Source organism: Alligator mississippiensis, chromosome 9 (assembly GCF_030867095.1).
Source record: "Alligator mississippiensis isolate rAllMis1 chromosome 9, rAllMis1, whole genome shotgun sequence".
Taxonomy (NCBI): domain Eukaryota; kingdom Metazoa; phylum Chordata; order Crocodylia; family Alligatoridae; genus Alligator; species Alligator mississippiensis.
In genome coordinates, this window is record NC_081832.1 from 16,831,768 (window position 1) to 16,843,933 (window position 12,166).

The 12,166-nt window shown below is 49.6% G+C and overlaps 2 protein-coding genes across 3 annotated transcripts in view; one reads left to right on the forward strand and one right to left on the reverse strand.

Annotated features, from left to right (window-relative positions):
• Nucleotides 1-57: 57 nt before the first annotated feature.
• TOMM34 (translocase of outer mitochondrial membrane 34) lies at nucleotides 58-10,988 on the reverse strand. Its single transcript, XM_006275792.4, has 7 exons — nucleotides 10,763-10,988; nucleotides 8,221-8,320; nucleotides 7,259-7,411; nucleotides 5,742-5,911; nucleotides 5,344-5,488; nucleotides 4,305-4,431; nucleotides 58-1,225 (listed from the first exon to the last, which is right to left on the reverse strand). The coding sequence occupies exons 1-7, from the start codon at nucleotides 10,881-10,883 to the stop codon at nucleotides 1,127-1,129; spliced, it is 915 nt and encodes a 304-aa protein (XP_006275854.1). The 5' UTR covers nucleotides 10,884-10,988; the 3' UTR covers nucleotides 58-1,126.
• Nucleotides 10,989-11,265: 277 nt separating this feature from the next.
• Nucleotides 11,266-12,166, forward strand: part of STK4 (serine/threonine kinase 4) — a 74,067-nt gene continuing 73,166 nt past the window's right edge. For both annotated transcript variants that reach the window (XM_006275791.4, XM_019484579.2), the window contains exon 1: nucleotides 11,266-11,509. In XM_006275791.4, coding sequence (XP_006275853.1) covers nucleotides 11,478-11,509 — 32 coding nt within the window. In that variant the 5' untranslated portion in view covers nucleotides 11,266-11,477. The remainder of the gene's footprint in view (nucleotides 11,510-12,166) is intronic.

Genomic DNA, 12,166 nt, shown 5'->3' on the forward strand with positions numbered 1-12,166 from the left:
TCTGTGCTATGCAGTGAGAACACGAAGCGCACAATTACAATAAAAATAGACACAATCTCAAAATAGTTTGGGTTTTAATGAAAGTTGTATTGTTCATACAGTACATTGCCAAACAAATCCTATTTAATTTTTAGGACAACTCCATCACCAGTCCAAAATGGTTATCTTTAATCTGCCATCTATGTCATTGCTGCCAGTGCCACATGGGAAGAATCAAACAGCATAACATGCATATAGGTTGGAAGCTGCAAGGTAGATTTTTACAGTACAGGCCTCGCGTAGCATATTCCGTCTTCCCTGTAAAATTCTTAATAGCAACTGGTCAGAAAGGCACAAAACAAGCTAAACTTTAGAGAGTAAGAAGTTGTGAAACCTCAAAGTAGCAGCTAAAATCCAAACTTGAGCAGTGCATTGAAGACAGCCCACAAATACAGCAACAAGGCTATTGCAGTGCTTGATGGCTGCTTTATGAGGTAAATGCCATGAGTTGCTGCAAACAGCACAAGTTTAAGTAGAGGCCAGCAGGCATCAGCTAAGCCAGGAAACACACCAGATGTGACTTTAGTGGTAATCAGGTGTCAGGTTAGATTGTAATAAGTCTGCTGCCTGCTAAGGAGGCCCTGCCTTTTGTTCCTCTGTCAACCCTTCCAGGTGGCCTGCTGAAACAACCAGAGGCAGTAAGCATAGCAGCTCTGTATCACCTGTTTCTCTCCAGCCTATGAATGTGTGTTGACAAAACTCATCTTACAGCTATTGAAAATATCCCCCACTCTGCTAAAAGCAAGAGGAGTAACAGCCCTACAAGACTCTTTGCAGACTAACTTAAATTATGAGGAAATATCCTAGGTTTAGAAAAGTAGCCTGCAACTCTGAGAGAGAGAGAGAGAGAGAGCGGGTCATTTAAACCGTAATGATCTTACAGGGAAATAATCTGTTTTGGCATAGATGGTATGCATCTTCCAATATACATTTAACCAAGTGGCAGAGAACCAGCTGATCCTCAGCAAGTCTTGGGGGTGTCTTTCAGTGCTACTCCTGCATTAAGATTGGTCCCTGTAACAATATTAAAAGGAAAGCTCATCTTCTGCAGCATAAAACAGACTAATTCTATACTTCCTGTATTATATTAAACTCTGTTCAGTTCTTTCAGTAGCTTCTGTGCAGCTGTGTTCTTTGGTTCAATTTTCAGAAGGCTGCTAACATCAGCAATACTTGACTTGTAATCCTAGGAGCAAACAAAAGTGCATTGAAAAAACAGGCATGTTTGTAGACCTTTAAGGCTCACACACTGAAAAGCCTCTACTGGGCAAAAGCCATTCAACTGGACCTGTTACAGCCCATGTTAATTCACATGTCCTTATCATAAGGGGTTGATAGGATGTTTTGTAACATACTTAAACTAGGGAGTAAAAAGGCAATCACTTTAGTAGCTTAGGTGGATGTCAAACAACTGCATTAGCCTTCCTCTGGTTTCAGATGTTCTAATGTTGCTGAATTTCATCAGTTACAGCAGCTCCTATAAAGTGGCATTAAGTATATTATAAACCCCACAACAATTGGTGACAGACAAGGGGAACAAGGCTGAACTCCTCAACAAGTTCTTTGCCTCAGTGTTCCTAAGTGAGGGACAGGACAAGTCTCTCACTGGGGTTGTAGAGAGGCAGCAGCAAGGCGCCAGACTTCCATACGTAGATCCTGAGATGGTGCAGAGTCACTTGGAAGAACTGGATGCCTTTAAGTCGGCAGGCCCGGATGAGCTCCATCCAAGGGTGCTGAAGGCACTGGCCGACATCACTGCAGAGCCACTGGCGGGAATATTCGAACGCTCGTGGCGCACGGGCCAAGTCCCGGAAGACTGGAAAAGGGCTAACGTGGTCCCCATTTTCAAAAAGGGGAGGAAGGAGGACCCGGGCAACTATAGGCCAGTCAGTCTCACCTCCATCCTTGGTAAAATCTTTGAAAAAATTATCAAGGCTCACATTTGTGAGAGCCCAGCAGGGCAAATTATGCTGAGGGGAAACCAGCACGGGTTTGTAGCGGGCAGATCGTGCCTGACCAATCTAGTCTCTTTCTATGACCAGGTTACGAAACGCCTGGACACAGGAGGAGGGGTGGATGTCGTATACTTAGACTTCAGGAAGGCCTTTGATACGGTATCCCACCCCATACTGGTGAACAAGCTAAGAGGCTGTGACGTGGATGACTGCACAGTCCGGTGGGTGGCGAATTGGCTAGAGGGTCACACCCAGAGAGTTGTGGTAGATGGGTCGGTTTCGACCTGGAAGGGTGTGGGCAATGGGGTCCCGCAGGGCTCGGTCCTTGGACCGATACTCTTTAATGTCTTCATCAGTGACTTGGACGAGGGAGTCAAATGTACTCTGTCCAAGTTTGCAGATGACACAAAGCTATGGGGAGAAGTGGACACGCCGGAGGGCAGGGAACAGCTGCAGGCAGACCTGGATAGGTTGGACAAGTGGGCAGAAAACAACAGGATGCAGTTCAACAAGGAGAAATGCAAAGTGCTGCACCTAGAGAGGAAAAATGTCCAGCACACCTACAGCCTAGGGAATGACCTGCTGGGTGGCACAGAGGTGGAAAGGGATCTTGGAGTCCTAGTGGACTCCAAGATGAACATGAGCTGGCAGTGACACGAAGCCATCAAAAAAGCCAATGGCACTTTATCGTGCATCAGCAGATGCATGACGAATAGGTCCAAGGAGGTGATACTTCCCCTCTATCTGGCGCTGGTCAGACCGCAGTTGGAGTACTGCGTACAATTCTGGGCGCCACACTTCAAGAAGGATGCGGATAACCTGGAGAGGGTCCAGAGAAGGGCAACTCGTATGGTCAAGGGCCTGCAGACCAAGCCCTACGAGGAGAGAGTAGAGAAACTGGACCTCTTCAGCCTCCGCAAGAGAAGGTTGAGAGGCGACCTTGTGGCTGCCTATAAGTTCATCACGGGGGCACAGAAGGGAATTGGTGAGTATTTATTCACCAAGGCGCCCCCAGGGGTTACAAGAAACAATGGCCACAAGCTAGCAGAGAGCAGATTTAGATTGGACATTAGGAAGAACTTCTTCACAGCTCGAGTGGCCAAGGTCTGGAACGAGCTCCCAAGGGAGGTGGTGATCTCCCCTACCCTGGGGGTCTTCAAGAGGAGGTTAGATGAGTATCTGGCTGGGGTCATCTAGACCCAGCACTCTTTCCTGCTTATGCAGGGGGTCGGACTCGATGATCTATTGAGGTCCCTTTCGACCCTAACATCTATGAATCTATGAATTAGCTGGGTGTCTTATCTACAGTCATCTTCAGTAATCCAATCAACCTGTACCTTGGTATTTCCAGATGTCACAACCCAAGGGTGTGATTTTTGTTTGTGTGCGCTTCGGCACTGCTAAATTATTTCCCGCCACTCGTAGCTTTCTTTGCAGGGTGCATTTCTAGGTTGCAAAAGAGAAATGCACGGTGCAAGGAGTTCCCGCCATTCGTATACAAATTTGTGTCCCATTATTGGCCAGTTCTAAATTATTCCCACGTGGCGGCTAGCGATTGGCTTGCTAGCCGTATAAGAGGCTTGAGCGTTTTCCGCCCAAGTTGGAGGACTCCACAACTATCAGGAGGAGGAGAACTTCACGTCTTGTGAAGCTCTCTAAGCGCTGCAGAGCCTATCGGACACAGTGCGCGTACCTCAAGAAGGCTATAGGGGTCTGATCAGCCTCTAGCCTCTCCCCGTCGCCGAACGATCCCTCGACAAACCCCTTCCCTGCACGCAAGTTCCATGAAGCCTAGCAAACTTCGTGTGAGTTTATCCAGAGCTCTATCCGAGTCCTTACGAGTTGGAACTCGGACTTAAGCGAAGCTTTTCCTGGAAGTCTTTCCAGCCTGCACCGCGACCATCTTCGGTGTAAGTAAACGATCTTAAACAACCGCTAAGCGTCTGTGCCTAATTCTAGCATGCCGCCTGCCTTCCCCGACCCAACATGTCCAGGCTGCTGGCCACAGCCCGCCGCATGAAAAACCCCTGAGGGCCTCGGACTGCTCCCGGCCCGCACACCAGACACTTATCAAGCAACCGAGGATGCCAAAAGAGCTGAAGCTAATGAAAACATCCAAGATGCTGCCAGCCAGTGAAAAGAGCAGTTGTCCCCTTACCACATACCAAAGCTTAGTCCAATCAGGTAGCAGAATTATTATTCCACAGATACAAATCTTTAGTTTTACTGATTCAAAACTCAGTTTTTTGCTTCAACATGACCAGGTGTTTGTTCTTACCATAAAATAGTACCAAGCTCCTTAATAGTTACCTTTAGTTCTTTAAATGCCTGAGCACGTCTGTAGAATGCTTTAATATTCTTAGCATCTAATTTCAGAGCTTCTGTGCAGTCTTGGATTGTTTCCTTGTACTGCTTCAGAGACAGGTAACAAAGAGCTCTGGAATACAGAAAGTGGAGGTTAGAGATCTGGATCCATGTGCAACAATTCCTATTTGGGCACTTACAATCAATTGTAATCAGGCTTCTTTCTTGGAAAGAGTTGCTAGAGAAAGGTGACCTTGACTGCACAAAGATTAGCAGGCATTTTCAGAATAAGGTTAGGAATGCCATCTGTCTCTCTGCAGTGCATACACCTCATCAAAAGACCCCCATCTTGCCCTCACCCAATCAGAAACTGCCTTTTAATAAAACTTTAATATGGGGAAAGAGATACTAAAAAGTGGAGGGATCTTACTCTCAAGTTTAAAATATGTTTTGGTTAAAAAGGGAGAAAAATATATTCTCTTAACAACAATAAATTAATATTTTTTTCAAGAATAGCTTATGATTCCTAGCTTTAGGAAGTATTAAAATTATAGTTTTCTATGTGTATTCTCCTGACAGATTCTCTGTACGCTGCAACTGTCTTCAGTGTCCCACATGTGGTAAAGGTCTTGGATATGTCTGTGCAGTTATCTGTAGTCAGCAGGGCAGCAGACATCATCAAAACAGGGTGTTCTTAGCTGATAAAGGGTTAAAAGGAAAAACCCCCTAATGGTTCCAAGTCAAGAATTTTCACATGGGCTCCACATGGCCACTTAAGAAAAAGAAAGGGACCCTTCATCTAAAAAGCTAGTTTCTTACAAAATAAAATGCGTCTGGCTTGTGTCTCTCACAAGCATGCAGAACCTTCTCTAGTCTGATCTAAGAGCACTGCTCATATGTTAAAAACATGCTGTTTCCATTCATTTAAACACAGGCTGGTTGAGCATCAGATAGCAGGATTTGGCCCTAGTTGATTAAGAGTTACGATGATAGCTCTAGGATGTACCCCAAAGGGCAGAGGTCCATAGTTCTGCTTGAATGTTACCTGTTGGTATAAGTAGAAGATTCCTGGTTTAGTTTGAGACTCTCTCTGTACTTTTCAATAGCTTTCTTATGGTTTCCTTTCCGCACAAGTTCATTTCCTTCTTCCTTCAAAGTTTTTGCTCTTTCAATGGCAGCAGCTGTAGGCACTGGAAATTGTGTTGAAGAGAACACAGTACTATGTGAAACAAAGAGTTTGGCAGTCTCATTTATTACTACAGGAATCAGCATCATAAATTAACTTCACCATTAAGTACAACAAAGTAAGGCACTGTAGGAAACCTGATTCCTCCCACAGAACTCCATCCTAGGGTCAAGTGAGCCCTGGACAGACCCCATCCATGTACTGTCCCCCTCTTGACATCACAACTCTGGTGGCCATCTGAACAGCAAAGTGCTCACCCTCTTTTCCTAGAGGTGCAGTCTCATTTGGTTTGGTTCTCGGGGCAGCCTCTTGGCTTCCTGAATGAGGAAAGTCCCATCTTCTCTGAGCAGAAACAGGAACTGAAGGGATTCGTGGGAGCTTCTGGCGCCACTCAGGGCCATCCTTCTCCAATAGAGCTTTTGTCATTCTGCAAACAGATACAGATTGCGCAGCTACTAACTCTGCTGAGAACAGGCCTGTAGTCTACCAGCAGGCCTCTAACTAACCACTTGCCAACAGTTACTAGCACTGCTGTGCATCCAGCCCCATGTGTGAGATTCAGCTGGAAGAATGGGACTTTAATAGAACTGCTTCTTTTTACTGCCTGTCATTTGAGTAGTTCAAACATTTACTTAAGTATGCAGTCATGCCTGCTACTACAGGAGTAAGTACAATTAGAGAGCTGATACCCAAGTCATTCCAGGGAAGCCTGACTTCTCCCTAAGAACTCTGTCCTACAGCAAAGTGATCTATGGACAGAACACACTGATGTATCCAAGTGCTGTTGCTGAGCACATGAGAAACATCATTTTACATATGGGAAAAATCAAGGAGTTAGGCGTCTTGTCCAAGGTCACAAATCAAGTCAGGAATAGGACCGGAACCCAGATCTCCCATTGCCCTATTCCTGAATCATGAGGCCATGCATCTTCATGAGGAGAACCAGAGAGGGAAGTAAATACAGGACATCTGTATCTGCCATTCAGAAAGGATGCTTAATAAGACTGCTTGACTGGAACCATTTCTAATCTAACCCTATTCCTTCCTTCACATTTCACAAGATGCTTTTACAGAGAGAAGTTTGTTTTACAGAATCATCTCATTCCCCTTGTTCAGGGCCTCTTTTGGCAACTTAAGTACTGTGGAATTTGTCCCCACATCTCACATCCGCCCCCTTATGAAAAGCTGAGAGAGGCTCTTCCTACTAACCAGATTTCAGAGAGAGGACTTTTTTTTCTCAGAAGAAACAAAACCAAAAGCAGGAACATATGCTGGGATTGGGGCTATGAAGTGTACTGCAGAACAAATGAAGATGTAGAGCTGTGGCAAGGTTTAGGTACCTGTCATTAATCGTGGACCTTGTTGAGTCAAGCCTACTGCAGTCATATTTACTCATATTTATCCTGTAAGAATGGGGAGGGGGCAAATATTGAATCATGACCACTTATCATTCATTAGCTGCTCAAGAATAAACAGTGTGCAAAATGCTTGAAAGTGTGAACAGTCAAGTGTATCATTTACCAGCTAGAAGGGAGGGAAGTAGCATAAAGGGCACAGAGAGCTGCAGGGCTGACAGCAAACAACACTAACACTAAAGAATTCACAGCATAGGGGTAGAAGATGAATGGGTTTCTGCTATTTAACCAGAATCCAAAGTCACCCAACCTGTCCATGAGCAACCATCCTAAAAGCAGGGCTGTGAGTGACCCAGGCTGCTGCCTGTATTGTCAAGCCTCCATTTTGGCTTGTGTAACAGTATAAACTTAGAAGTTACCTGTTGACACCATCATGTGCAGCCTGTACAGTGCAGTCAATCTGCAATACAGTCTTGTAGTCCACATAGGCTAGCTGGTATCTCTCAAGAGCCTCATAGGCTGCTGCCCGCCTCAACAGAGGTTTGATTCCAAAAGGAACAAGGTCCAGTGCACTGTATCAGGGGGAGGAAGCAAGAGAGGTCACTGGGCCACCTGAGTTAAGTTCAGCAGAGAGGAGAAGGTTGGTGTACTTGATGGACTGGGGGTTTGTCAGGTATCAGCTTTTCATGACTAAGTTTTAAAGGCACAACCTTGAAACTACAGAATTGCACCTTGGAAATATTTGCTTGACAGGGAATGATCCTGCAGAAGTGAATGGGGAACTTCTGCATCTCTCAGGTGTGCAGTGTTGTAGCCAGGGGACAAAGGAAGAAAGATATTAATTCTATCTCCCAGTGACAGTCACTTTTTTCTCAGAATAAACAAAACCAAAAGCAGGAAAGTATGCTGGGACAAGGGCTATGGACACAGGTTGCAGTTCAGCTGTGCTACAGAACAACTAAAGATGTAGAGCTGTGGAAAGGTTTAGGTAGGGAATGATCCTGCAGGAGTGAGTAGGGAATGGAAGGCCAATTCAACAGTATTAAAAAATTAAAAAATAAAAGTAATGTATACATGGTTAGCAAGGAAGAGAGGCCTTTGTACTGCTTCAAGCAAATGAATTTGACATCTTCTCCCCACCTTGTTTAAATGACACCAACAACAAAAGGCCAAGCAAAATGCTTCGCCCATATGTGTTTTGCTATGGGTGGCTGACCAATGCCAGTGTTTGGGATGGAGGCTACTATATGGTTCCCTAAAGGTACTTAACTTTTCCTCCCAATAGTCTTAAATGAAAGGCCCAGTTGGTAACCACACACTATCTTATTTCATTCACAACAAAAACACGGTTTAGGTTTTCATCTGGGTAACAGCTACTTACACAGTACAGTCCTTAACACAGAGGCTACAATTCCCATCCTTCAGATAGCAGGCAGCTCGATTTGAATGGAGGACACTCATTTCCTCAGCATCCTTCTCCCCTAGGAGCAGAAACAAAAACAGAAGATAAATTCAAGGTGGGAAATGTGGGACAATATATTCAGTGCATGCTATGGCCAATTCCTGTATTAGATGTTTCTACTTACACCAGAAAAGGGGTACTAAAAATAAGATGGATCTCACAGATATTGAAGTATGGCTCAAGAGAGCCATTTGGAAGCTCAACTGCTAAAGTTACTGATCAGTACCAGCAATAAAGCTCATCTTTCATCTTCAAAGCATCAGGTACTTAATTGTCAGTCTCCCCAAAGAAGCAAACAATGATCATCCCGATGTGGATCAGATCTAGGCTTAAGAGTTCAGAAGATCCCAGTCTCTAGTTTCCCGGTTCATAATTCTGTCTTTTTCATTGCTGCAGCTGGTAGTGACAGCACTCAACAGCAGAACACATGAGCCTGTAGAAGGTTTAAAAAGAAAAGCCCCTAGCAACTTTATGATGGAACAAGTTTGGGACCTTGGCAGCCACATCTGGGTTTATGTTGTGCTGTGGGGCCATGGCTGGATTGTGATTTTTTTTTAATTATTATAATTTTCCAAGATTTTTTATAATTTTTATAATTCCAAGCCAAATTTATAATTTTCTGAACATTTTTATAATTCCAAGCCAAATTTGCCAAAACAAATTCCAAATTCGAGAGTCAGTCCAGAACCATAGGTGCCCCTACTACTGGCAAACATCTTCCACCCCCATCTGGGTCTTCAGATGTTCCCGAATCCTTTGGTGGGCATCCTACTTGCAGGCCCAAGCCAGGAGTTTGGATGCCTCCAAGTTTTGCTTGCCCTTAGCCATAAGGCCCCAGAAGCAAGCTAGGGAGGAGTCTCCCATTTCCATAAGGTGGGCATAAAGCCAGGGTTAACTATGTATTAACTATGCAGATACTGTTCCATGCCAGCAGAGCGGTCTTCCCCAGGTGCAACTAGGAAGCCACCAGGGTGATCATCAGGGCTGTGTGAAGCTTTGGGTAGTGATTCTATCTGGAGGAGATTTGGCCCGATTCAGCGGCCGAATCTCAGAATCCGAATCAAATCAGGGGACCAATTTAAAGGTCTGAATCGACTCAAAGCTCTCCAAATCTTCGGAAAAGCTTTGGAAAGCTTTGATGACTTGGGCAGTCCCCAGTGGCTGCAGCAGGGAGCTGCAGTTGACTGTGAACTGGTAAGTACTAGGGGCAGGGGAAGAGGGGCTGGCTGGGGGAGGGGACCATGGAGGGGACCCTGGTCAGCCCCCCCCCACCATGGCTGCTCCCGCCCACCCCAGCTCCCAGTACTTTAAAAAAAATAAAATAGCCCCGGTGCTCACTGGGTGCTGCTGAGCAGGGGGGGTCCAAACCTGCTGCCCCCCCCACTGCCCCACGGGGGGCTCTGTACAAGCCCCCCGACCCCCCCCACGGGTGCCTCACCTGGGCCAGCTCCAGCCCTTTAAGAAAAAAAAAAAAAACTTGAGAAAAGCCCCAGACTCACTGCTCCTGCAGCAGCTGGGGGGTCTTGCGCAGAGTCCCCCGCATGGTGTGGGGATTGCCCCCCCCAGCAGCCAGTCCCAGGGTTGTTTCCATTTTTTTTTCCTTAAAGGGCCAGAGCTGGCCCGTGAGGTGCACACATGGGAAGGGGCTGGAGGAGTGAGGGGGAGGGTCAGGGGGGTGGGGGGGTCATGCAGAGACATGCAGCATGCCCCCATGCAGCGAGGGGCAGCAGGGATCACCCCCCACCCAGGAACACCTGGTGATCCAGGGCTTTTTATTTATTTTTTTACTAGTGCTGGGAGCTGGGGCAGCCATTGCCACCTGGGAGAGGGGTTGGGGATGGGCCTGGCCTGGCTGATTCAGAAATTTGGCTGCTGCCGACTCTCCGAATCAGATTTGGCGGAATCTAATCGGGACAGCGATTCGAATCATTTAATCAAATCACTGTCCCCCAAATGGGCCAAATCCGAAGCGAATACCAGCCGTTTCACACAGGCCTAGTGATCATGGCATTTCCCCTGCCAGGCAAGTTAGGACTGTGCTTGATCCGGGCCGACAAGAGGCCGAGGAGCCTGGGCTCTGCATATAAGGCAACAACCCGCACTGTGGCAAGGAGGCTGCCGCTCCCCGCGGGTCCAGCCGGCCAAACGCGCGTTACCTCCGCAATGACGAGAGCAGGTCACCCGCTGGCTGCCCTCCACCGCGCGGCACTATTTTTAAACTGGGCCACCGAAGGCGCGGGGGGAGTCGGCAGAGCCGCGCTGCTGCGAGGGGCCCTGCTCTAGCAGCTCTGCCCCGCCCTGGCGCGCCCCGGGAGGACGGACGGGCCAGGGGGCCGCACCTGGCAGGAACCGCGCGGGGGGGCTCAGCTCACAGCCGCGCGGTGTCCCGCGGAGGGGTCCCCTGCCTGCCCCAGGCTCGGCGGGAGGCAGAGGGCGAGCCGGGCCCTCCTCTCGCCCCTACCTGCTGCCTCGAGCAGCGCCAGCGCACGGCTGTAGAGCGCAGCCGCCTGCCCGTACTGCCCGCTGCGGAACTGCTCGTTGCCGGCGCTGCGCAGCGCCGCGACCCGCGGCTCGGGGGCCATGGGGCCGGCAGGCGCAGTCGGGCGTCGGCTGCTCCCCGGGGGCTCCGGGCGCCGCTTCCTGCCGGCTCCTAGCCGGGGCGGGGCAGCTCCGCCGGCTTCTGCTCGGCCCCGCCCCTGCCCCTGCCCCTGCCCCGCCCCCGGGGGCAGGGTCTCGCGACAGCGGGGCGGGGAAAGGCCGGGCCCGGCTCCCTGCTGGGGCGGGGCGGGGCAGGGCTAGAAACTAGGCGCATCTTTTACGCGGCGGGGCTGGCTGGACACCGCGCGTGCAGGAGCCTGGCCTGACGCGCGCGACGAGTCACACCCGCCCATGAGGAGGGCGCGACGCATTCTGGGAAACTGCCTCGGGCTGGGGGCGGTCCCGCGGCCTGGCCGCGCCCCTCTGCCGCAGGAGGCGCGGAGCCCCGCCCTCTCCGCGAGACCACGTGACTGCCGTTCGGCCCCGCCCCACGCTTCCGGCGTGTGGGGGCGGAGGAGGCGGAAGCGGAGCGGAAGCCGCGCGGAGCCGGTGGAGCGGGAGGTAGAGGAGGCACCGTGGCCATGGCCATAGCGGAGTGAGCGCGTCTCCCGCCGTCGCCCGCACGGGCCCGCCGCGCCATGGAGACCGTACAGCTGCGCAACCCGCGCCGGTGAGGAGAGGCGAGGCGAGGCGGGGGCGGGCCGGCGGACCCGGTTGTCATGGGGACTCGCGGCTCCGAGCGCCCGGGGTGGCAGCACCTCCGCCGGGGCCGGGGGCGGCCCCACGCCCCACCGCGGGGTAGTCGCGGCTGCTGCGACTTAGTTGCGTATTGACGCGTGTCCGATCTCGCCCGAATTAATCAGCCCCGAATTAAATAGGTCGTTTGTTTGTAGCCGGAGGAGTCGCTCCCCTGCTGGCTGGGGATTTTGGTCGTGGGTTCCACCCTTCTTCAAACCATCCTCGCAGGTGTATTGTTGTTATGTGGGGTTAGGGGAGCCGGGCTTGTCACGCAGGAGCCGTGTCCAGCCTGTAACCGGACTTATTTCAGAAAGCAAGGCGCCGGGTGAAGCAAGAAAGGCCTCGGGGCCCTGTCAGGTTACTTGTTCTTGCTTGAATAACAACACCGAGTCACCGTTACCGAATGCAAGTATGGCAAGGAACGGGAGTCTTGGCAACGTAACTGCCAATCATGGAAACGAGAGCTGTGCTTTTGTAGTCGTGATGTTTAAGACACCTCTGCCTTAGCATGATCAAAGAGGCATTGTTGAAGTGCTGAATTCCCACAGCTCTTCACAGAATAAGAGTCATTTGCTCTCTGGGGGTTGCC